The 24,844-nt window shown below is 41.6% G+C and overlaps 1 protein-coding gene across 2 annotated transcripts in view; it reads right to left on the reverse strand.

Moving 5' to 3' along the window:
* Nucleotides 1-24,844, reverse strand: part of HHAT (hedgehog acyltransferase) — a 311,192-nt gene that overhangs the window by 221,134 nt on the left and 65,214 nt on the right. For both annotated transcript variants that reach the window (XM_081298856.1, XM_081298857.1), the window contains 3 exons: nucleotides 21,888-22,082; nucleotides 17,902-18,117; nucleotides 9,540-9,711 (listed from right to left, as the gene is read on the reverse strand). In XM_081298856.1, the coding sequence (XP_081154982.1) occupies nucleotides 9,540-9,711; nucleotides 17,902-18,117; nucleotides 21,888-22,082 (583 nt within the window). The remainder of the gene's footprint in view (nucleotides 1-9,539; nucleotides 9,712-17,901; nucleotides 18,118-21,887; nucleotides 22,083-24,844) is intronic.

Here is a 24,844-nt window from a genome sequence, read left to right on the forward strand (position 1 = left end):
CTCCACCAAGGCTTAGAGCAACTCTAAGCGTCTCTGGAATTTTTTTTTTTAAAACCTTCAAACAGTAATAACATCACCCTAAAAATAAAAATACACAGGGAGAAAATTTTTATTCTGACGTCTCGAGGAGAATATTAAAGGGAATGAAAGAGGAAAAAAAATCCAGTGTCCCTGGTTACCATGGAGCTCCTAATGTCCTCTCAATTATAGTAAGTAGTACTTGAGCTCTGATAGACCCCAACCACACTGCTCCTCCCTCTGCGCCAGGAGAGGATTCAACACCTCCCATAGAGTTCATGGATGTCCTCTTCCTTTGATTAACCACAAATGCATCCCACGATAACCCTGACCAACACAGCTATTCCTCTTCGTTTTGTAGGGATCGCTTTCTGGAACAACATAAAGATGCAAAGCTTCTCTTTGCTGCCTTATGCAAGATCTTGGATCACTAACCAGGATATCTGGCCACTCCTGAGAACACCAATCTAATGCCATCCACAAGGCATTGTTCTTATGGAATTTTTCTTTAAAGCAGCTAGAGGAGCGTTCGTTAAGCATTTCCACAGTGAGCACGGAGGGAGACAGACACCAAAGGCTGAAGCAGTATTGTTTCTCTAAAACAGTTCTCTGCTTGGGGGTGGTCAGAAGGGTCATTTCTGGGCAGGGTAAAACATCACTCAGTTCTAAGATCCTTGGAAAAAACCCAGTTGTACATTTTCTTGCCCAAGAGACATCCTTTATTCTGCCTGTGCTGTCTCACATTTGATTGCAATTTTAGGATGGGGAGGAAGGCTATTACAGAAGAGAGCATCTTCTGTGATCAAGAGAGTAAAAGGGATGAAATAAAATGACATCTTCATAATTTCAAAAAGAAATTAGAGCCCGTGTGGTGGGGCTCACCTATAATCCCAGCAACTCTGAAGGCCGAGGCAAGAGGACTCCAAGTTCAAAGCCAACCTCAGCAACTTATGAAGACCCTGTCTCAAATAATAATAATAATAATAATAATTTGGTAATCTGGCCAGTGGTGAAACACCCCTTAGTTCAATCCTCTGTACCAAAAAAAAAAAAAAAAAAAACACTAGTCAGGGTCCAGGACCTGCATGGCCTTTGCAAGCTCCTAACCTCCTTGTGCCTTATTCTCTCGCCTTCTCTGAACATCCCAAGAGTGATCAGCCACCAAACCCTAAAGCTGGGGGGAAAGCCTATGCGTAGTAAAGGGGTTTCTTGTCACAATGTGCCCTAATGCCACATGCCCGGAGAGGAAAGCTCCAGGGAGTGGCACAGAGATGGCAGGTCCACCACAAGGATAAATGAAGCCATCAGGACCCACTGGACACACCAGTCAGTGACACTGCATCAGCTGCTGCTTCTGTTTTCTCATCTTTGACTTATCCCAAATTTTTCACCCCCAAAATGAACAAAGTCAGCCATGACTTCCTGTTTGCTGCAGTGAAAGACTTCATTCTCCTGCTCAGCCTCTCGTCAGCACTTCTTTCCTCATGAAACTGTTTGCTTCCTCCTTCATTCATTCATAGCCAGCCCTTTCTACCATCCTCTTACATGTTGGCATTCCTTAAGGTTCCATACTTGGCTCTCCTTCCTTCTCCTTTGACATTTTTCTAGGAAATTCTTCACTCCCATAGCCTCAGTGATCACATATATAAGCAATGGTTCCAAAATGTCCATCTCTATCACCTAGTTTCAGACTCACTCCGATTCATCTTCCTCACTGCAATCAGATTGACATTTCTAAACCCTAGATTTAATCCTATTCCTCACCATTTAAATACTACCATGCAAATCTTTAGCATGATCCAGAAACTCCCCATAATAAAACCCTTTGCTACCTTCCCAGAAACATGCCCCGTTTTATCTCAACTCTGCATCCAGTTCAACTTAGAACTCATCCTTCCCTGAATGCCTCAGAGTAACCCACCCAACCAAGGACCTTTGTTCATGTCACAGCCCCAACCCCTTCATCGGCCCATCCACCTGATTTCTTAGAACCAACAGATGCATCAGTTTACCCTATGATGATTTTATGACCTGTTCTTTCCCATGTAAAGAGGCAGATAATCCCCTCTTCTTTGTATGCCCTCTGACCACTGAGTCTTTGCAGACATCTATCTCAGTCCTATAAAACTATATATAAAATGAAGAAAGTCTATTTTCTTCATATGACTTCTCTAGAATGAGTCATAAGAACAAGGAGACATCCCATTCATCTTTATACCCCCAGGGCCAAGTGCAAAACCTGGCACCCAATAAATGCTTACTGAGTAGAGAAATGAATATGACAGCTCTCAGCTCATATGCTAAATACTCAAGTGCAAAGGGAATTCAGAGTAAAAATGTTTTCAAGTTTGGAAAGGGTTAATACAAAAGGCTTACTATCTGGAGTCAGGATTTGACTAAGAATGCAGTACTGGGCAGCTGTGGTTGTGGCTCAGTGGTAGAGCACTTGACTAGCCTGGGTGAGGCTCTGGGTTCAATCTGGTACCACATAAAAATAAAAAAATAAAATAAAGGCATTGTGTCCATCTACAATTTTAAAAATATTTTTAAAATAGAGTACAGGTTGGCAAAGAGAAAATTATTAAGACTGTGACCGTTTTACTCAAATCAGGACACTTTTGGGGGAAAAAGCAAATAGATATTATGCCAAGTCGATAGATCTAAAACAGATCTTTAAAATGGAATGTAGTCACCTTACAAATTACGATCCCAAAATTGTTTTAAGAATGACATGAAACAGAAGTTTTTCCTGGGTGCCCCTCATGTTAATTTTTTAAATTTCCAAAACACCGTACTGCCATTTTGCATTCAGAAATAGATGAACATTACCGGTTGCCCAAACAACTCCCTTCTCCAGTCCTCAATGTTGAGGGTGCAAGTTTGTTCATTTGTCTGACCTCTTCCCCACATGACCTAGAAGAAATTCCTGGTTCTCAGCTAATCACAGGCACCCGTTCCCTTTGTGGGAGCCCGACTACAACATGGATGGGGGTATGACCCAGTTTGTGCCATGAGCCACCAAGAAGGCTGCTGGGGGACTTCTTGGGAGATTTGCCTTCTTCTTACAAAGAGGCACAGGGGACTTGCATTTATGGCCAGATAGCAGATTACCCATCCAGATAACCATCCCTGAGAATATTTAAATGTTGGATAAAATATTTAAAAGCATACTTTTAAATATATAACCAGCTATTTGGAAAATGAATAAAGTCCTTGGAGGGCAGAAACAAAAACAACCCAAGCAGAAAGATGGGTGATCAGAGCTGCTCGTCTTTGCTATGGTTGCATCTGTCAGACCCTGAGGCCCTTGACTTTACATCAGCCACATGTGAGGATTGGCAGCAACACTTGGAGCCCACATTACAGAGGAGCTTAGGATGAGATTCCACAAAAATCTAGATTTCCAAAGGCCAAAATTCCCATGACCCACATAGCCCCAAAAACCCAAGCCAGAACTTTAAAGTAGCACCAAGGTGCTAACACCTCCAGGGACCTGGCAGAAATAAACCTCCTCTGGATGCATCAAATCCAGATGCTAAAGAATTCCAAAGACAAAAATGGCAAAGAACATGAATTCACAATCAGAACCCCTAGAACATGGGTGAAAATTGATAGTGAGATGGAGAGTGAGACTAAGATATTTTAAATCATCTATAGCTCTAGAACACAAAATGCTTAACATGTTTGAAAACACAGCTCTCCTTATCCGAGTTTCACATTCATGCTTTTGATCAACCATAAATCAAATATTCAAAAAAATTGTTTCTGTACTGAACATGAACAGATTTTTTGTCATTATTTCCTAGATAATACAATATAAATGCTATGTATATAGTTTTAGGAATTATAAGTAATCTAGACAGGAGTTAAAGGACACATGAGGACATGTGTTGGCTATGTGCCATTTTATAGAAGGAACCCAAGTATCTGCAGATTTTGAACTTCAAGGGGGAGTCCTGGAGCCAACCCCTCCATGGATACCAAGGACTGTTTTATGCATACACATATATCAATATGTGTGTATACACACATGAAACTGAAAAAGACCTTGCAAATATGAAGTACCAAAGTACCAAAGAAAATTCAAATAATTGATAATTAAACAAAGAAATCCAAAATTCAAAAATTAATCTCAAATATCAAAGCAGTAATGATCACAAATTTTGAACACTACTTCCAGTAGTTTGAATGCAGTATATACCCACTTAGTATACATTATAACAGCAAAAAGAACTGAAATTATTTCTTATAAAATGCTACTCAGTGGTTATATTTTGAGTCATAATGCTAAGTGTAATTGTGAGACTATTTTATATATAGCATGAGGACAAATAAGTCAACAGTTATGTAATTAGGAACAGAAATTCTCATTGACTTAAAGTAAAAAGGCACAAACAAAAATCTAAGGTGCTAAGAAACAGTAAGTAAACTTGAATTTAAAATATCAATACAAACTCGTGGGAGTATATTTTATGGAAAATATTTCTAAGTCTGTGCACTGAAAAGGCTCCAAGCAATCACACCCCTATAGCAATGAAAACTCGGCTCTCAGCTCCTAAGTACAGTCTCCCAACTAAAAAGAACCAAAGTTTCTCTGGAGATCTGGCAGATTCCAATACTGGACCCAGGAAAATCCAAGGTGAGCACTGGGACATTTGTCATTCCAGAAAGCAAGGAAATGCTCAGAAGCAAATAGAGGTACAAAAAGAACAGAGATGCCAGCTTGACCACCTTTGGGACCATTTAAGCATCAAAAACCAAAATGATTTTGTTTTAAACGTAGTTATTTTGATTGTTGATGCTTAAAACAATTTCATTTGAAAATTACCACTGGATGGGAGCATTTCACTAACTTCTTACTTTGAAAAAAAAATATTTAAACTGACATTACCACACGTTTGCCCAGACTTAATGAGAAACTATTCAAATCCAATTTATAAGGGAAAGTTCTTTACAGAACACCAAAACTGTAATGATAGATTTAGACGATCAGCATTTCCAACTCCAGTGGGGAAAAAAACTGATGCAGACATGGTTCATTAAAGAATGCAAAACCTATTCAATAACATTATTCTAGGTTATTAAGGAACAGGGTATCATGGTGCACTAAATTAACATCATGTGGTAAGTGCCAATGGCAAGGGGATTAAATGTATCTTTACAAGGTGGAGACCTGCAGGTGATGTAGCTCAACATGCAGGTGATGTAGCTCAGCAATGCAAATAGCAGAGACGACCTGACATTGTATGCTTCTCAAAAATAAATGAGGATACGGGGTAAAAATGGGAGTTCATAACCCACTTGAATCAATCTGTGAAATATGGTATATTAAGAACTATGTAATGTTTTGAACAACCAACAATAAAATTAAAAAAAAGAGTAAAAAAAAAAGAATTCAGGGATTTATATTCAAGTAAAAAAAAATAAATAAATGAGGCATATAGCATCCCATATGAAGTGATTTTTCAAAAAATAATTAAGTTTTCATACAGCAAATCTCTAAATAATATAGACCCAACTTTCAGTTTACAGAAAACAGACATAATATAAAAACAAATTTGAGAATAATGAAACAAAAAAATATCCTATATATAGGATATTCTGTAAGATCACAGGTATGGATTTTTCAAAAATAATTATTTTAAAAAGTGGTTGAACTATTAAACCTTGAGGTAAACAAAAAAAAATCAAATCAAATGATGCATTTGGATAGAGTCTAGGTTGAGAAAATAGCCAAAAACATTTTGGAGATAGAAAAATATAAAGAGACTAGATATTAGTTATGATACATGTGATACATAATTGAGATTAGAAAGGAGAACATAGGAAAAATGTTAATCTATCCGATGGCTACATCATGTTTATTATGTAGTTCCTGAAAATTTTCTAGTGTTTAGTTAAAACTTTTAATAAAAATTAGGGAAGAGCTCAAGTATACACTATCACCTCTGAGGTAGCTAAAAGTAATTAACTTTAAAATCCATTAAGCATTTTGATATAACTTTCAGTTTTTAAGAAATATAGGTCAAGGGAGACTAAGCTGAATGGCCTCATTAGGAGGCATAAGGTAGAACATCCTGAAAGAAATGACCTGGTCCAAGTCGATGACATAGAAAGGGATGGTGCTACATTAAGACAGTCTAAGGACAGAACAAGTAGATACAACAGGTGGTACTACTTACCAAATAGAATATGAAGGATGTTTGGGGTTAACTGGTAAAAAATCTAGATTTTCTGAACATCAGTTAAAAATTTAATCATGTGTAGAGATCATTTAAATCTAAAGTTACAAAAATATATACTTATATACACACCACACACATATACACACAGAACATAAGCTTATTTGGGAACACTGTACATGAGGCATTAAAAAATGAAGAAGGATAAGATTTTATCAGATGTGATCTTCGATACAATGCTCTCTGGATAGACACAATGCTTTCATTTTAAAATTATGGATGATCCAGATTTTTCATTATCTACAATGAAAATGTACATAATAACAAAAGCTTTATTTTTAAAAGATTTAGAAGAGAATGTCTTTCCTACCCCAATGTCACAAAGACTTATTTTAAAAGACCCACCTCCCCCACCAAAAAAGGGCATGAAGTATCAAGGAAATTCTATCAATACTACTGCATTAAAATAAGGACTATTTATCAAAAGACAACAGTAAAAAAAAAAGTCGAACCACAAATCAGAAGGATATTAATATTTGCTTACACAAACTTTAAAAAGATGGTAATATAGAATAAATAACTCCTGTGACTCCATTAAAAAATCTCAGAAAAATGAGCAAAAGTTATTAATGGTCATACCACTGAAGATGATTAATCTGAGTCCTATAGACCTATGAAAAGATGCACATGCTCATTAGTAATTAAGGAAATGCAAATTAAAACTAGGAGATCTGATTCATACCCACGTTTTTTTGAAATTAAAAGCCAATATCAAGTGCCAAGGAGAATTTCAAGGGGCGAAACTCTCAGACACTGCCAAGAGGAGCATTAATTCTTTTAACCAGCTTAAAAAGTAACTTGGTATTACCTTGTAAATCTTAACATGCATACTGCATACAACCCAATTCCATTTTTAGGTTTATTTATTACACTTTCACAAACCCTTGATAGCAACTCGCCCAGTCAAATGGGGATTTTTCAGTTTTGTTTTGTGGTACTAGAGATTGATTCCAGGTGAATCCTTCCACCGAGTTAAATCCCCAGCTCTGTTTTTTTTTAGACAGGATCTCACTATGTTGCTGAGGCTGGCCTTGAACCCAAGATCTTATTGCTTCATCCTCTGTAGTAGCTGGGTTACAGGTATGAGCCACCACATCCATTTCAGTTGAAGTTTCTAAGCAGCATTTTTTCATAAATTAGTAAGTCAGCACTTTGCTGGTGCATTAAAGTATTGCTTTGTGATAGTTTACATACACACATACACACACACACACACACACACACACACACAAAGTGCATTTCTTACTATTTATTGGTGGTATACCAAAGAGTTTGCTACATTGGGGAATCCTTGCATGTGAGCCCCAAGAAACTCTCAGAAATGCAGAACATGAAATAGCAAACTCAAATGTCTTCCAACACATAGAACAGATGACTTGTAGTACACAAATGCACAGGGGTGCTCCACAACAGTGACAGTGAAAACTCTGTGGCTACACATACCAACATGGGCACTTCTCGGAAACCATTGTGGGGGTAAAAAAAATTTTTTAGAAGTCAAAGAACACAAGGCTGGAGATGTTACTCAGCCATAGAGCACTTGGCTTAGCCTACGCACAAGATCCTGGGTTCAATCCCCTCTATGGCAAAGAAAAAAAAAATGTGGATCTAATGTATATAAAGAGGTCTTAAGATATGTAATTTTAGAGATTTGACTGTGGTCAAAGTACAATGAAAGGAAAGGGAATGATAAACAAAACCAGAGGTAGAAACAGGAGATTGACAGGATGGGATGATACAAAGGGCCTCTAGGATTCTGGTTAAAGTGCATGGTAAGAAAGTAATCATTGGTAGCATCTGCGCTACCAAATTTACCATGCGTAGTGCTGATCTTAGGTGTAATTGTTATATGTAGCAACTTTTCTTTACTATTTAAAGCCCCAAGTTATACTCAATTAAAAAAAGACTCCAACAGAAATTCCTTTAATTTGGATGCTCTACAACTGATTTAGTCTAGGCTATTTAACCCTATTCCATTTGTCTCATCATATCATTAAAACTTGATAGTATCAGCCCCACCTATAAAAGATCTAGAAGGAACTCAAATGCTCCAAAGAAATGAGAAATGCTAATCACTCCAATTTGATCAGTATGCCTTCAATATATGTACTGACATCACATCATGTCCCATAAATCTGTAGTTATTACATAGTAAAAAAAAATTAAAAGAACCTTCTGTCAAAGAATGCTGTAAGAAGCTGCACAAAGCTAGTTTAAAAAAATCTACTGGGAAAGAAGAGACTCATTTAAACTGTTTGGCATTTTTCAATCCTAAAAGGTTTTCTCCTTAAAACATTCTGATTGAGCATGTGTAAAAACCAAGGACAACCAAGATTTATAAATCTATAAGTCACCGAACAGATAAAACAGGCTTCTACTCTTGCCCTTGGCAGGGAGCAGCTTAATCTGCCTGGAAGATCACACACCTCCAGCTGTCTTTAAAAACTAGAGGTCAGACCACAGGCAGAACTCGGCCACCGCTGGAGTTCTCCAAAGGAGCAGAACAAGGCAAGGAGGAGAGGTAGTTCTGAACAGGGCAACACACTGTTGTTTTGGCCAGAGGAATAAAGGACAGGTTTCTTCACAAATTCTATACCGGAGGCTATGTCCTGCTGAGGAAATAAGACTTTCGCTCCACCTTGCAGGCAGATGGAGAGAAGAGGGGTAGAGAAGAAACAGGCCAAGGGAACACACACAAGTACACAAACACACCCCTCACTTACCCTGTGCACCAGACACTATGAATACACCCTTAAAGCGCATTATTTTATGTAATCCTCAAAACTCTGCAAAAACAAGTCTCACTTTAGACACGAGGATGCTAATACTCAATAAGACACCAAAGCCCATTATTGGCTGGTAGACTGGGGTTCAAACCTATGTCTGTCTGATGTTAAAGCTCACACTCCTTCCTTCGTATCTCACACAAAAAGAACAACAATGACTATAGAATAACACAGTCTTGGAGTGCTTTCTCTTAGAATGGACTCCAAGGCTGCCCCCAGCAACTCCTGCTCTCTAATGCCAAATGCAATGCAGCCACATATCAAGATGCACACCCTGCTAAGCTGGGCAGGATTCTGCGACAAGGAGGGGGTCACTACATTCCTCACTCCCAGGCCACCCCTCCAGACACAAACTTCTCACATGTATAATTTTAGCCACAAGAGGGAATGGTTTAAAATAAAAGGTCTGTGCAAAGCCACAGCACCCTGAACCCACTTAATTCTGAGGCCAACCTCTGATGCTTGTCCTAGCAACAGTGGTTTCCACAATTACCTAAGGTCCAAGAAGAGACGGTCTCCAGAAGGGGGATGCTGCTGTAGATGGCATGCATGTACATGAGGCGAGCCATCAGCTCGGCCAGCCCCCACCAGCAGAGAAGGCGGCCCAGGCCTCGGGCAAGGACACAGAGGCTGTCCCTCAGGGAGGGGAGTTCTTGCTGCTGCATCTAAAATGGAAACAAAGGAGAAGGTGGTATTAAATGGTGCCTTGATTTCCAAAAACCTTCAGATAGTCCCTTCAATGATGTTCTTAATAAACTGCTCAAAAATTATTGCCATTTCTGCTAACAGAAGGTTGCGTTGGGTTGCCTTGGAAACCATTTTCTTGGGTGAAAATGTCATATCTGAGCTGGAAGACTGTCCCAGAAAAGGAATAGGGTGGGACCAACCAACAAGCTACCTGGCTGGGAGGCAGTGCTTAGTGTATTTTGCCCCTGAACCCCCACCCCCGGGGACCTTGGCATCTGTGGAATCTAGGTGTCAACCTATCTGTCTTCTTCCTACATTCACTCATGTCTGCAGAGTCAGGCTAAGTCAGGAAGAGGCACCAGCTGACAAGAGAGAAAGTGGGAGCCAGCCTGAGAGAGAAAGAAAGATTAAGTATAAAGATATTAAATGTGTGTTATTTTACCTAAAGTTGTTTTTGAAATAAAGTCAACCTAACAGTGATATGTGTCCTGCTCAGCAGCAATATATTAGTTAAGAACACAAGACTTTAGAGTCTAAGTCAAGGTCCAATTGTAGCACAAACCATAGAACTGTGTGATCCTGAGCAACCAGTCTTGGTTTCCTCACATGGGAAGAAAAAAAAAGTTGTCATGAAAAAGCACTTAAGTACTAAGTACAGCACTTAGCATATTGAAAGCACCAGGTAACTGATAGCCTTCATGTACCTTCTTCATGTTCTCCCCTCTGGAGTCCTAGAACACCAGCTTCAGGGCAGCATGAAGAGAAAGAAAGTTCATGGCCAAACATCAAAGGTGAGAGAGAGGTGTTCATGTTGTTCAGAGAGGAATTACAATCCCACTAGCCCTTATCTGAAATGCTTGAGACCAAGAGTATTTCAATTTTTCAGATTTTAGACTATCTACACAGACTCTACTAGTTGAGTGCCCAGTCTGAAAATCTGCCCCAAAACTTTCAGATTTTGGAGCATTTCAAATTTGAGATGCTCAGGCTGTGCCGAGATTATCCTCAACATATGGGGACAATACAGGGGGGGTGCCCACAACACCACATCACAGTTCTACCAAAGCAGCCTAGTTGTGAAGTCTCATCTACTGCACAAGCAATATACAATAATCTAAACCGATTCTAGAATTCATAAACTTGCTATCCAATTTGACGTGAATTCAATGTCATCCTTTTAGCACCATATAAACACACACACACACACACACACACACACACACACAGATAAACCAGAGAGCAGGTAAGTAGTTTTCTGGATCTTACGAGATCTCGGGTCTACTGAGCTGGAGGCTGCCTTGAGATTCCGAGGTGAGGCCATGCCAAATAAAAAGCTGAACCTGCAAACAGGCTGAAAGAGGAAGTAGACTTGGCTTCACTTCTGACATGTGGGGCTCAAGACACAAGTAAACCAGAAAGGCCAACCTAGCTGAGGACCCCAAGATACCACCTCAGCTTCTCTCTCCCCTCTAACCACCAAGGTGCAGCAGCTGGCAAAGGGAGAGCTCTAGGCCAGGAAACTTATTAACATACAGTCTACCACTTTCTCAAACTGTGCTATACCAAGAAACCATGCTAAGAAATTCTGGCTGGCTCAGTAGCATTATAGTAAGTAGCAGAAAGGACTTTTTCCATTTGCCATCTGTTTGGCTACGCCCTGGAGAGCTCATTGGTTTATATCTTGTTCATGTAAACTCACAAAACAGGAATTTCTTCGTTTCCCTCAGTTCACCTCAGGAAGACATTCTGTCCAGCCAAACCAGACTGAATTGTTAGGAAACAAATGGCATCTGCTATTAAAGGATTCACCTGGCAGGCTTTGACCTGAACAGCTCTATTTGGAAAGGGGTCTCCAAGGAGGAGGATTACCCTGGTACTTGTAGTGGTCAGAGGTAGCTGCAATGACAGCTGTACAACAATGACCCAGGGCAGACCCCCTTTCTGGGCATAAACCAAGAACAGTTTCACGTCAAAATTCACCTCCAGCACACATGCTCTGAGAGGCCCTACAAGTCCACAGCAACGGACCTACAAGACAGTCGATCAGTACATCCTCAATGCTGTAACAACTATCTGCCAGCTCATTAATACCTGCTATTTGAGAACAAAAAATATATATATATCCTACAGTAGAGGATTGATCCAATATGACTGTCCTTTGGTATTATAGAGCCATGAAAATAATTTTTGTTCACTGTATATAACATGAAAGACTGATAAACACCCAAATCACGATCATCTTTGGATAGTGAGATTTCAGTTATTGTTAACAATTAAAAATCAATTCCTTCTGTAATTTGGGCAAAGTAATGTAATTTTATAATACTGTGAAAACTTTGAACCTCTGCTGGTGAGGAAAACACTCAAAGTCCTTGGATTTCTGCACCCTGCTTCTAAAATGATGCCTAGCGCCAGGACTTTCCCAGGAAGCCTATCTCGCAAAGGCCAACATCTTCTATGATCATGTATTCTTTTATGCTAGAGTCATCTTTATGTCTCCTTACCTTCCCACCTCCTCCTTTCAACTTCTTAGCCACGTACCGAGTTTCTTTGTTCACTTTCTTTTTCCCAACTCACTGAAGCAAATCTTTTAATGACCACCAGCAGCTCAGAAAACCCCAATACACAAACAGTGCTGTAGTTTCAATGTCCCTCTGAAGTTCATATGTAGAAATCCTAGCTCTTCAGTCATGGTATTAGGAAGTAGGACCTTTGACGTTATGAGGTCACCAGCACAAAGCCCTCATAACTGGGATTAGCACCCTTAGAAAAGGGACCCCAAAGACCTATCCCTTACACCATGTGGTGACACAATGAGAAGAGGGTCTTCTGTAAACCAGGAAGTAGATCCTCACCAGACCCCAAGATTACTGGTGCCTCAATCCTAGACTTCCTAGCCTCCAGGATTTGAGGGCAGGGGGAAATCGACTTTCATTATAGCAGCTTGGATGGCTAAAATGCATGGAATCCATTCATCTGTGGAGGCTGAGAGTTCACACCAAGGCCACTAACAAGGACAAGATATTGAGAGGCACCAAAAATCATTCTAGAGCAACAGACACGTCTTTCTCAGTGCCTATGGTCTTGGACAGAAGCAAGTCATCTGGCTGAATGTGATAATGGCCCCAAAAGCAATGTTGGCAGGAGACAATCTTCACACAACAGAATGTTTCTGGTTTCTAAACGAGTAGCTCTGCACACAGGCTGAAGGCCTCTGAGCAAACACCTACCCTAAACTCAGGTCCCCTGCAGACGAGACCTGCACCTGAGGCCACAGGGCACCATCAATGTGTAGCCCCATCCCTGGGATTAGAGACAGCAGCTGGAGTGGAGGTGGCCCTGCAGAAAGCCAGGGCATCTCTGCCAGGCTATCCACAAAACACACCTTCCCAGTCACCTCTGGGCCCCAGGCAATCACACTTCAATGCCAGTTCAAGGTAAGGCCCCCTTATCCTCCCCAAACCATGTGCAACCTAAAAATGACAAATATCTGTAATTATCAAGAACCATGAGGCGCCGTTTGTGGCTGACTGCCTCCTAATAATAACTTACCTACTTTCCTCAGGCCAAAACTTCCCTACCAGGTTTGATAAAGCATAATTATGTGTCACAACAGGACCAAAAAGGCTGGACCTCTCTCTACAATGCTCCCTTTTAGATGAGGGCCTCATTCAAAGCAAAGGAAACATTCCTTAACTGTACAAATGCATACAGGAAGAGGGGGACAACCCAACTTTTTCATTCTATTTGCTTTTACCTAAAAAAAAAGGTCATTTTTGTCTGTCCGTAGGGTTGTGCCATTATTATAATCCACTTGTACCTTGAGTCTAATGGACTCTTCTTTAAAGCACCAAGCAGTGGGAAGAGCAGACACTTGCTAATGAGCAAGGCTGCACTCTCGTCTATATGTAAAGCATTTCATTTGAGAGATTTCCAACCTAAGGGATTGTCAACCTGCAGACCATCGGAAAGTGCCATCAAGGGAATTTTAAGTTCAGGCTCCATTTAAGAAAAAAAAGAAAAAAGAAAAAACACATTAACTCATCTGCAAAGTGCATTTTAAAACGCATTATACTTTAAAACCTCATTTCATGCAAATTGCATGAAAGGGAATATCGAAGCCTTTCTCCTTTCAAAGATATTCTGATGATTAAAGATGACAGTCCTCAAAGATGAAAAGGTTCTTTTCCTTCACACACTAGTAACACGTATGTTTGAGGGCAGCAAACAAAGGCCTTACCCAGAGCCAATTATTCCACCCTGCCACCAACCACCAACTTCTGTCTGCTTGGATCTAGGGATCTGCTGGCAGAAGCCTTATTCCTTCAGGGTGGGTGGGTAGCTACTTTGCATTTGGTGGTCACAGACCAAACCCTACTCCCACACCATAAAAACTAAAATCACTCCCTAATCAGAATCTCACTGGCCCCAGCCCAGCCTCCCATGCCAAGGCCGGAGATGCACACTGGTCTCCCCCAGACTGCTCATGGGCCTGCAGCTGGTGCTATTCCAGAGTGGTCCTGGTCTGGCCAACTGGAGCCTCCAGACATGCAGGTAAGTCCACCAGACCACACTCCATCCCCCTCAAACTCTTGTCACAGCAAGTCAGAGGCACAAGGCTCATGTCTATTTCTTCCACTCAATCTACATTCCATTAGCTTCCCTTTGCCTCTAGCTCATCTATAAAGTGGTAACAGAAGACTCTCACAGGGTTGACTGAGGACTGAAGGAGCTAGAATATCGAAAGCCCAGTTTAGAGTAAGTTCTCACTATTATCACAGATAATGTGATTCCTGATACTCTCCAGACTCCTATACACTGGGTGCCTGCCCAGCCCTTGATAGCCACTCAGGCCAAAACCACCCCATACCTGCAGCAGCTGCTCTCATCTCTCTACAAAAAGATGGACTGGCTCTTTGGAGGTCAAGATGCTTGCTCCCAGAATCCCCCATTGCCATGCCTGCCCACTAGGTTAGACACCCAGGGTCCCAGTTCTGGCCTAACCTTACCCAGGAATTGCCAAATGCTTCTGTTTAACAGTAATAGTAGTTAACACTTTATACTATTTGTGTCAAGCTATGTTACTCACACAAAACCATTTAATCCTCTCAATCCTGTGATGGAAGTACTACTAGTCCTCACATTCAAAGGAAACTGAGGCACATATCAGGTAACTTAAAAACCCACTCAAGCCTGAGACCAGGAGCTGAGCTGCATAGTCTTTGTTCTCAACCTCGGTGCAAGTTCCCCATTTGGGCACTGGCTCTCTGCCCAGGGCAGGAACACGGCTCTCCACAAGGAGGATCCCTTGGCCCAACTTCCTCCCAACCCAGCCCATACACAGCACAGTCCACCTGTTCAAAGATGCAGGGGCCTCAGGCTCCCAGCTAAGTAAACTACTCTACTTTTCCCTAGACCCTCCTGGATCCCCCAATTTTACTCCTGATCAGTATTTGAGTTCCACAGAAGCATAACAGAAAAATAGCTGAAGATTGTGTTCCTGAAACTCTAAATGCCATCAGAAATGGACTTCAAGTTGAGCACTGAGACTCTGCAACAGGTAAAAGTTTTAGCTATTCATCACTGCTAAGTGCAAACTTCACATGCTTCAACTTAAAAAAAAATCACCTCTTCTATACTTCATCTTGTGTATATCAACATGTTAAAAGTTTGGGTGACACAGGCATTTACTAAGGCTGTGCCTCATCTCATTTTGTCTCATTTTTGTCTCATTTTAAGTTTGTGGCGTCCCTAACTGCTTCTCCGGCCTGGGTTGGTTTTCACTGTAGGGCTCTGCTGCCCCCTGCTGGTGAAGCCTTACTCTTCTACCTGACCTTGTCTTAAGAATTGACCTGACCATTTAAGAAATAACCATTGATTTCCTTATTACCAGTCCTTACTTCTGAAAGTGTTTCATACATTCATTTATTCAAGCAACTCATTCAGAGAAAACTCTGCTTAAGAGTTCTTCAAATTAACATTCTCCACCCCTTCCCAGGCTTTTCCTTGGAGGCCTCCCTGAAGGAGCCCATTCACCACCAGATTTGCTCCTCATTCAACCCTCCCCTCTTCACAGATAAGCAACCCCATAGGCTTCTTCAGCCAACTATAGAAACCCCCTGGATTTTTAAATTTGCCTTGTACCTTAATGAACATTTTTCCATTTTCTAGACCGACTATTCCCAGGCCACAGTGAAAGGCTTTAATTTGCCTTTCCAAATACCCTGCTCTCAGCAATTGCTACCATTTGGGAAAGGGAACAAGACAGGGGAAAAGATAAATGGAACTCAGAATCCCTAATCTGACCCCTATAAAAAGGCACCCGCTTCTCTTTCCCAGTCTGAGATGGACAAGAATGGGGCTCTTGGCTAAGGTTTAGGGGAGCAATAATCTCAAAGCTGGCCTCTATGGAGCAGATACAGGATGCTATGATAGGCCTCTAATACTCCTGCTGGACCCTTAAGGGCAAATTTTGAAAGGAGACATGAAATTTTTATAATGATGGTTTTTGCCTCATAACAAAAGCACAGATTTTACCACCCAGCAAAGCTCTTTATGGTTAAGAGGCAGGAAAATAATCTGTTTCCTCCCAATAGATTTAGTCTGTTTCTCAATTACTATTCATCTTTGGGGGAAGAAATGGGTAGATGTTTAGTCCAAAAGTTACTGACTGGAAAACTGGGAAGTAATAAAAATCCACAGTGTCCCTTTTTATACCACAAAATATAAAAAAAAAAACTGTGGAGGATCTGAACCTTCCCTATACTATGCCTGCTCTTCTTGGGGGAGGATTTGGAATAGTGGCCCTCAGACTTTAGCATACAGGAGAATCACAATCACCTGGGGGGCCTGTTAAACTATCCAGATAGGACCACCCCCAGAGGTTCTAAGCATTGGCATTTTAACTAGTCCCTGGGGGTGCTGATACTGCTGGCTGGGACCTGAGAGCAGCTGAGTTAGAAGATCAGCTGCCATCACTTAGCCCCCTCTATCCTTTACCAACTGAAACAGTTTCAGATATGAAATTACCTCACAGTCAAAGAATAATCCCACGTCACCCAAACTGAAGTATGAGAAACCCTATACTAAACCTCCATTTGCCCAGTATATCAATTTCACATAAAAGAATTCTGGAGAGTAAGAAGTTGCATCTGTCACTGGCAATTTGAGAACATATCATAATGCAAAAAAAAAAAAAAAAAGGTAACCTTAAATGCAATGCAGAACTTGAGAATCACCAATTTTGTCTTAATTCCACTAAGAATCCCACTTTCTCCCGGGGCAGGGGGGTACATCTTTCAAGTCTTCCCTCAGTAAAGGATAACACTGCTGCTGGCCCTGTACTTTGAACTATGCTTCCAGGCACATGCATCTGTGTGTACTGTACAGGTGTATGCACTTGTTGTATAAATCTGCACGTATTATTCTCTCCCCCACCAAAATTGTTTTGGTGGTGGAGGGCAGAAGTACCCCTTAGTAATAATATTGAGAACTGTTCCTTAACACTTGAAGATAATTAGCTTAAACATGCCCCGTGAACCTAGCTGTGGGTTGAGGAAGAAAGGGAGGTTTGAGTAGAGGGAAAGTGCTGGATAAGGGCACAGCAGCTTAGCACAGTATCTCCCATAAGGATGCCCTCCAGAGAAGGCAGACAGGCTCTGGGACCTCAGAATCCACGACTGCCTTCAAATGTTCTCCAACTCTGCTTTTGCATCTAGGTTGCCTGAACCATTCCTAAGCTATAGTGGAACAATTTCATGAGCAGTTTGTGAATGTGAAAGGAACCGCAGTATTTGCCAAGCAACAACAAACAGCATAGACATTCTCTCTTCCTACTCTTCCAATGAATAGCATCATAACCAAACTTTTTCTTTCCCCGGGCTTTTGCTGTAGTGGATATCAACTCCCAGTCTTATCTGAGTTGTTTGGAACCCTGGCAGCCAAGGGTGGGGCCCCTGGAGCTAAAACACAAGAGACGGGTCAACATTTATTGTGAAGGCTTATTATTGCCCGATACATTTCACCTACCTACAAAAACTCCAGACAACTAATGGTGTTAATTCTGTGGGTGCACCTGAGTGGAAGGACTCAGTCGCACAGACCACACAGCAACACAGACAAAGGTTTAATCTATGGAATCCTATCCAACCCCCAAGGTGGGCTCTAACCTGTTTGACGAAGTCCGGGAAGGTGAGGATGGGCCCGTTGTGGAAGACCGGATAGTAAAAGACATAGGCCAGCACCCAGGGGAAGGAGTAGGAGGCCCGGGCTGCGGGCAGCTGCTGCCAGCAGAACTCGAGGCTGAAGCTGGTGTAGCACAGGCAGCGAACCGTCAGCGTGAAGTGCAGCAAGTCGTACTCGTTATCTGTCTTGTACCACCTTCTCTGCAAAACCAAAAGGAAAAAGCAACCATTGACTGGCAAGGAGAGGCAGCATGGATCCGCTACAGGAGCTGCCCAGCAGGATCACCGTTTTCTGAGAAGCGCAAAAGGAGACCTCTTCCTTGGCTAGGACAGCTGCTTATAAAGGGAGTCAAGAGCCAATGAAGATCAATTAACTCATTGGAGCCAGGTGTGGTGCGCAGACCTGTAATCCCAGCTACTTGAAAGGCTGAGGCAGGAGGATCACAAGTTTAAGGCCAGGCTTGGCAATCAAAGCAAGCAGTTAGAGCTGGGGGTGGGGATGGAGGTTGTAGTTAAATGGTAGAGCAGGAGCCCAGCATGCATAAAGTCCTGGGTTAATCCCCCCTGTGTGTGCATGTGTGTGTGTGTGTGTGTGTGTGTGTGTGTGTGTGTGTGTGTGAATAAACAGGAAATGAACAAAGAAATGTCTCTTACATCCATCTTCAAATTAGCATGAGGGTGGATACACATAATGAAGTTTTTTGTGATATGCAATCATGAGAAACATCCAGTGGATAACAAGGAGGTACGTTACATTCAACGGATACTTTGACAGTTCCTTCCATAATTCTTATGACAAAAAGGGGCTTGTAAATGTCACTTGGGGTTTTTGTCTTCAATTTTTTTCCTTCCTCTTCAATTATGAATTTGGCTCCACTTTAGCTGAATACTATGTTAAATCAAACTTCGCAGACTAAGAGGTCTCTAAAACAAAGGATTTACTGAGTTATTACAGAGACTAAGTAGACAAAAATAAAAGGAATGGCCCTGGGACAGGTTTCCTAAGCCACCAGCAACACAGCCCAATAGCAGTTGGGAAAATGTCCACGGGACCTAGAGAACTAGGATGTTTTATAATGAAAATTTGGTGGAAGAAAATAAATCACTTACATTGAACCCAGAGATAAATGGAGAAGGAGAACGCTCCTCAAGTAGAGGCCTGGGATAGAGGACATCCATACAGCATGAAACAAATCACATGCACACATAAAAAAATGTGCATGGAACAAGAAAAGGAAGAGTGGGGAAGGCTTAGCAACATTGATGAGAGTAAAATCATGAGCATTTGATCATTTTTTATTATCTATATTTTCCATGATAAACATACACATTTATTTTTGTTTTTGTTTTGTCCACATGGTATTGGAAATTTAACCCAGGGGAGCTCTGCCACCTAGCCACATCCCAGCCCTTTTTACTTTCTGACACAGAGTCCTGGAAGGAGAAGTCAATTTGATCTATGAGGGTCTTTTAAGGCTGTACCCACAAAAACTTGCCACAAAACTCTTTCTGCTCCATGTCTAGGACTTCAGCAGCCACCCTATTTCCTCTAGGTCCAAATTCTTATATATGTGTTTAATATAATCAGCCCCAGTTCATTGGTGAGAGGACAGAAAAATTAAGATCTCCTAATAGCAAAAATTTCCTAAACTTTCCAAATACTAGAAGTGTTAACAACATTGCTTAAGGCAGATTATTTTGTTCAACCCTCGGAACAATCTCAGGAGGGAGGTGAAGTGAAATGAAAGTAACTAGAACAGATCCTAAACCAGGTTGTCTTCTCATCTTTCCCACCAATGTTGATTCAAGACACACCAATTCTAAATGCAGTCACCTGGAATGAACAAGTGAACAAAAATAAAGACATCATAAGGAGTTCCAAGATCACAGTGATGGAAGAAAGAATATCAAAACTTCCCAAGATTTTCTGTGCAAGGAATATTAATGGGGTGAAGGTAAGAAATAAGAAGGCCACAGGAAAACAGATCCATGAAACTTCATAAACCATTTAGAGCTGCTGGCATCACGTGGAGCTTTGTGGGGTACTGCATACACACCTATTAAGAGGAAAATCCTTCGACCAATTAAATTTAGTAACATTTACTTGAGCAAAGAAGAATAAAACAAATCAAAACACGATTCACCAGTCAGCAGCTTCCAGATAAGACTAGGTTCTGAGAACTCCAGCCAACAGTGTGATCAGACAGAAAATAACTTAATTAGCTATAGCCTAGTCAATCAAGCCATCAATTGGTTACAGCTTAAGTAATTAATTATTTACAGCTTAATTAGTTAATTGGCTACAGGGCCTTCTGCAATCAACCAAAGCTCAGTTACTGTGATTAAACTCTACATTGGTGTGGCCTGTTGGGCCCAGTGCAGATGCCCAGTCTGAACCCCTGACCTCTCACAAATTTTGTTTAACACACTTATCCCTTCCTCTAACCCCATATCATCTCCACACACTCATTCACTTTGTGAGCAGGCAACTTCAGAGAACTAGCCTGGATGGAACCCTGTACTCTGGTGCCTGGGAACAGGGCCCTGCCTCTCAAAGAGTTCATATTCTAGTCTGCAAGACCAGGTATAGGAACTATTTCATCATACCAAGCAGTGAATAGTCATTGTCACATCCTCTAAAGTGAACATGAAAAATCTTCAGCTAACAGCAGGCCCAACACCAACGAAGCAGTCAAGTACTGACAGATTTCATCTGAGAAACCAACCAGACAGGAGAGGGCTTTCTGTAGAGGCCAGAGTAGCACACTGGGCTGTGCTTCAGAGGAAACAACAGAATCAGACGAACAAGAATGAGGGAAGAGGCTAGGTCCAAGAGACAGGACATAAATGTCTAAAGGCAAAAGGGAAGCAGAGTCACTGGACTCCATCATCACCTGCATCTCCACGCAGGAAGTGTCTGGGAACCCAGCTTTGACACGGGAAGATGGACAACCGTGGTACCCCTGCCCTAGGCACATGATGGCCCTGAGTTTTCAGAGTTGGGAGTTTCTCCGGCTGTTTGGTGTCAAAGTCGACTGAGCCTGAAGTTCAAGGGCTTCAGACATGCTGCCCCTGGTGTTTGGAATTTTTTCTTCTTACCATGCATTTCTTCCCCAAGGAGAGTTCCCACTTCTGATTGGCTGAGACCTCCATACCAATTGCACACCTGGTGGCCTCCTTGGCTGTGGTCTTAAATGACAAGCCTGATTCTCAACAAGGGGATGAGATAGGGAAGCTATGCAAACTGCCCAAGGTGTCCTGTTCAGGCCCCATTTTGCACAAGTAGAAAGTCTTTCAAGTTACGAATGACAGAAGAGACCACTGAGAGGTGTCCAGAGGATGCTGCACACCTGCCAGGACATGGTCTGGGACTGTTCAACAGGAACCAGAAAACAGTGCAGGAAGAGGGGTGCAATCAGCTCAGCTACACACTCCAGGGCCAACCCCTGGGCCTGGACTGTGCATTTTGTAGCAAAACACATTTTTCTCACTTTCTAACCATAAAGAGCCTCCGTTATCTACCTGAGGAGATAATCAATAGGTATGTCCATCAATTAAGAAGAAAACCACTTGTCTTACCTGTCTCAGAGCCATGGTGGGCACTGGAAGTGATAAGGCTTGTGAGCAAGAACATTCCCTAAAAATTGTAGGCCACTGAACAGATCATTTTAATCAAATACCTAGTGGACTCTTCATTTATTTTACCTCTGATCCTGTGACATCTGGCACCCTCCCTGCCTTTCCAAATAGGGGGAAAAGGTACAGGGCAGAGACAGAAGGAACAACTAAGATTGCAGAATTTAAGTAGGGCTCACCTGTATCAACCCTGTGTGGCCACAAGGGGGAGCTCCGCCGAGGTGCCACAATCTTTTTGTGTTTGAAAAGAAAAAAAAAAGTTAACCTGCTGGGATCAGGAAAGGCCAGGGGGACTTCACCTTCTCCGCCTAAAGACACAATAGGAAGCCACTTACCTTAACTTCCTCTACACCTTGCAGCCTCAGTGTGGAGAGCAGCAGGAGAGAACAGAGCCATGACAGGAGCAGCGACCGGAACTGGGCCACACAGAAGGCGATGACGGTGTGCAGGAACACCATGGCCACACCAGGGACCCCCAGCACACTCCAGCAGGCCCACATCCCATAGACCATGAGAATCCAGGGTCTGTGCTACAGACAGAGAGGGTCCCAGGGAGAGGGAGAGGGGGAGGGGGAGGGGGAGGGGGGGCAGAGGGAGGAAAAGAGAAAGAGGTGACTTCATGGGCTGTTACACCTAAGAGGACAATGTTCGGCGACCCAGTGACCCATAACCGACCTCTCTTCTCACTGCCCTGAAGTTCAGATGAACTTAGCTTCACTCCCACATTTCCAGAATTCCATCAGATCCACCCCAGAGCAGGTGGCCACCTCCCTGCCTTCAGCTAGGATCCCAGACTACCAGATCCCACCACAATAAGACCTTGCTCTAGCTGACTTCTCAACAGACACTAGGGAAGACAGAAGGCAGGTGCAAAACATGCCACCCCAGAAGCCACACCCGGCAGGCACCACGCTTCCAAGGTGAAGGGGAGAGGGAGTCTCTGAGCATTCCTAGGGAGTCTCATGAGAAAACTGTGCTGTCCACACCACAAAAGGCTTCCTGACATCTAGGCCAGAGAGTTAAATATCTAATTACATTTTTAGTATATTGTTGACAGTCAAATTTATGTCATGGAAATAAAATCATATCTTACCAGGTTTACAAGATGGTGAGACCTTTATATAGTCATCAAACTGACAACACGTATTCCCATTTTAAGAGAATCAGAATATTTTTCTATTTAATTACTATGTAATTTATGGTTATTATATTGAATAACTAAGCAGATAAATCAACATGTCCTTGCTATTATGATATACTTAGTCATATCTGGCTGGAAAATTTTTTAAATTTTTCATTTGTTCTTTTTAGATATACATGACAGTAGAGTGTATTCTAACATTATACATACATGAAGTATAACCCCATTCTGTGGTTGTACAAAATATGGAGTTACACTGGTCATGTATTCATATATGGAAACAGGAAAGTTATGTCCAATTCATTCTACTGTCTTTCCTATTCCCATCCCCCCTCCCTTCCCTTCTTTCCCCTTTGTCTAATCCAATGAACTTCTATTCTTCTCTCTCCCCCTCCCCCTTATTATGTGTTAGCATCCACAAATCAGAGAAAATATTCGGCCATTGGTTGGGGGGGATTGGCTTATTTCACTTAGCATGACAGTTTCCAATTCCATTCATTTACCAGCAAATGCCATAATTTTATTTTTCTTTAAGGCTGAGTAATATTCCATCATGTATATATACCACATTTTCTTTATCCATTCATCTGTTGAAGAGCACCTAGGCTGGTTCCATAGTTTAGCTATTGTGAATTGAGCTATAATAAACTTTAATGTGGCTACGTCACTATAGTATGGTGATTTTAAGTCCCTTGGGTATATAACAAGGAGTGACATAACTGGGTCAAACGGTAGTTCCATTCCAAGATTTTTGAGGAACCTCCATACTGCTTTCCAGAGTGGTTGCACCAATTTGCAGTCTGTGGTTGGTAAATTCATGTTTAAAAACCATAATAATGCTTTAACATTGAGAAGTAATATCATTATGGTTTAATGACTCAATCTTTGAAGTCCATTTGCCTAAATGCAAATACTGGTGTTCCCATCAACTAGCTGTTGTGACTCTAGGCAAGTTACTTGAGCTCTCTGTACTTCTGTTTCTTCATATATAAAATTGGGGTAATGACAATATCAACTTCACAAGGTTGTTGCATAGATTAAATAAGTTAAACCTATAAAATACTTAGTACAGTATCAACACACAGTAAGAAATGCTCAAATACTAGCTGTTATTCCTAAGGAAATATGATGTCTCATGTCTCATGGGTGTGCCTTTGTGTGTGTGTGTGTGTGTGTGTGTGTGTGTGTGTGTGTTTTGCTGGGAATTGAACCCAGGGTCTTGCATTTCCTAGGTAAGCACTCTACTATTAAGCTACATCCCCCAGCCTGGGTGTGCATTTTAAAATGTGGTTTCCATAAACACACAGAGCTTAAAAAAAAAAGTAGCAACTGACTGAATTTAGATCTTCTCATGAAAACAAAAAGACTTTTTGCAGGGAAAGACAGATGTGAAATGTAAATTGTAAGTTCCATGCTTAGATGTTAATTCTTCCAGAATATCACTTGAGTTACTACTATTCTTTCCCAAACCTATACCCGAGTCTAGGAGAATATTTTAAATGTGAGACTAGGTCAGGCACTTTTAAGTTCCAAGAAAACCAGAGAAATCTGAAACCCAATTTTACTTTTTTTCCATCCTACTACCCGCAGAATTAGGCTCATAAATTTGCTTCAGACTTTTCCCCACTCACTCACCTCTGGGCACAGTCCAATTTTAAGGAACAAGGTTGCCAAAGACTATTTTAAGACATAGTTTTAACAAATGAAAGAAAGACAGTTCCTTTTCAGCCTGACCTAAAGCAGTTACTGGCAGGATTCTTCTCCATGCATGCGTGGCTACGTCCACAGACGTACACACAGTTCCACTTTTATTAAGTGCTACTTGATCCGTTTGGAAAAAGCCTGTTTGCTGGGATTCATCTGGAACTTACCGCAGACTGAAGCTGCTTCAACTTGGAAAAAGCTGAAGGAACCTTCAGGAAATACTTGGTAGTGCTGTGTAAACCCCATCTACTTGAGAGATCCTATGATGAATTTAACAGTGGTCTCAAAAGCCACCTTGGGGGCAAATGTGTCCCATATTCTGCCTCACTGCCCCACTGTCTGCCTCCTGCCAAACAGTACAGACAGATGACCCTGAATACAGTCCTAAGACACCCAGGGAATGCTCTCGAGTTCGCTTCATGTTCTGAACTAACCTTGCTTGCCCCC

The sequence above is a fragment of the Spermophilus citellus genome (assembly GCF_964194105.1).
Source record: "Spermophilus citellus genome assembly, chromosome: 6".
NCBI classification, from domain to species: domain Eukaryota; kingdom Metazoa; phylum Chordata; class Mammalia; order Rodentia; family Sciuridae; genus Spermophilus; species Spermophilus citellus.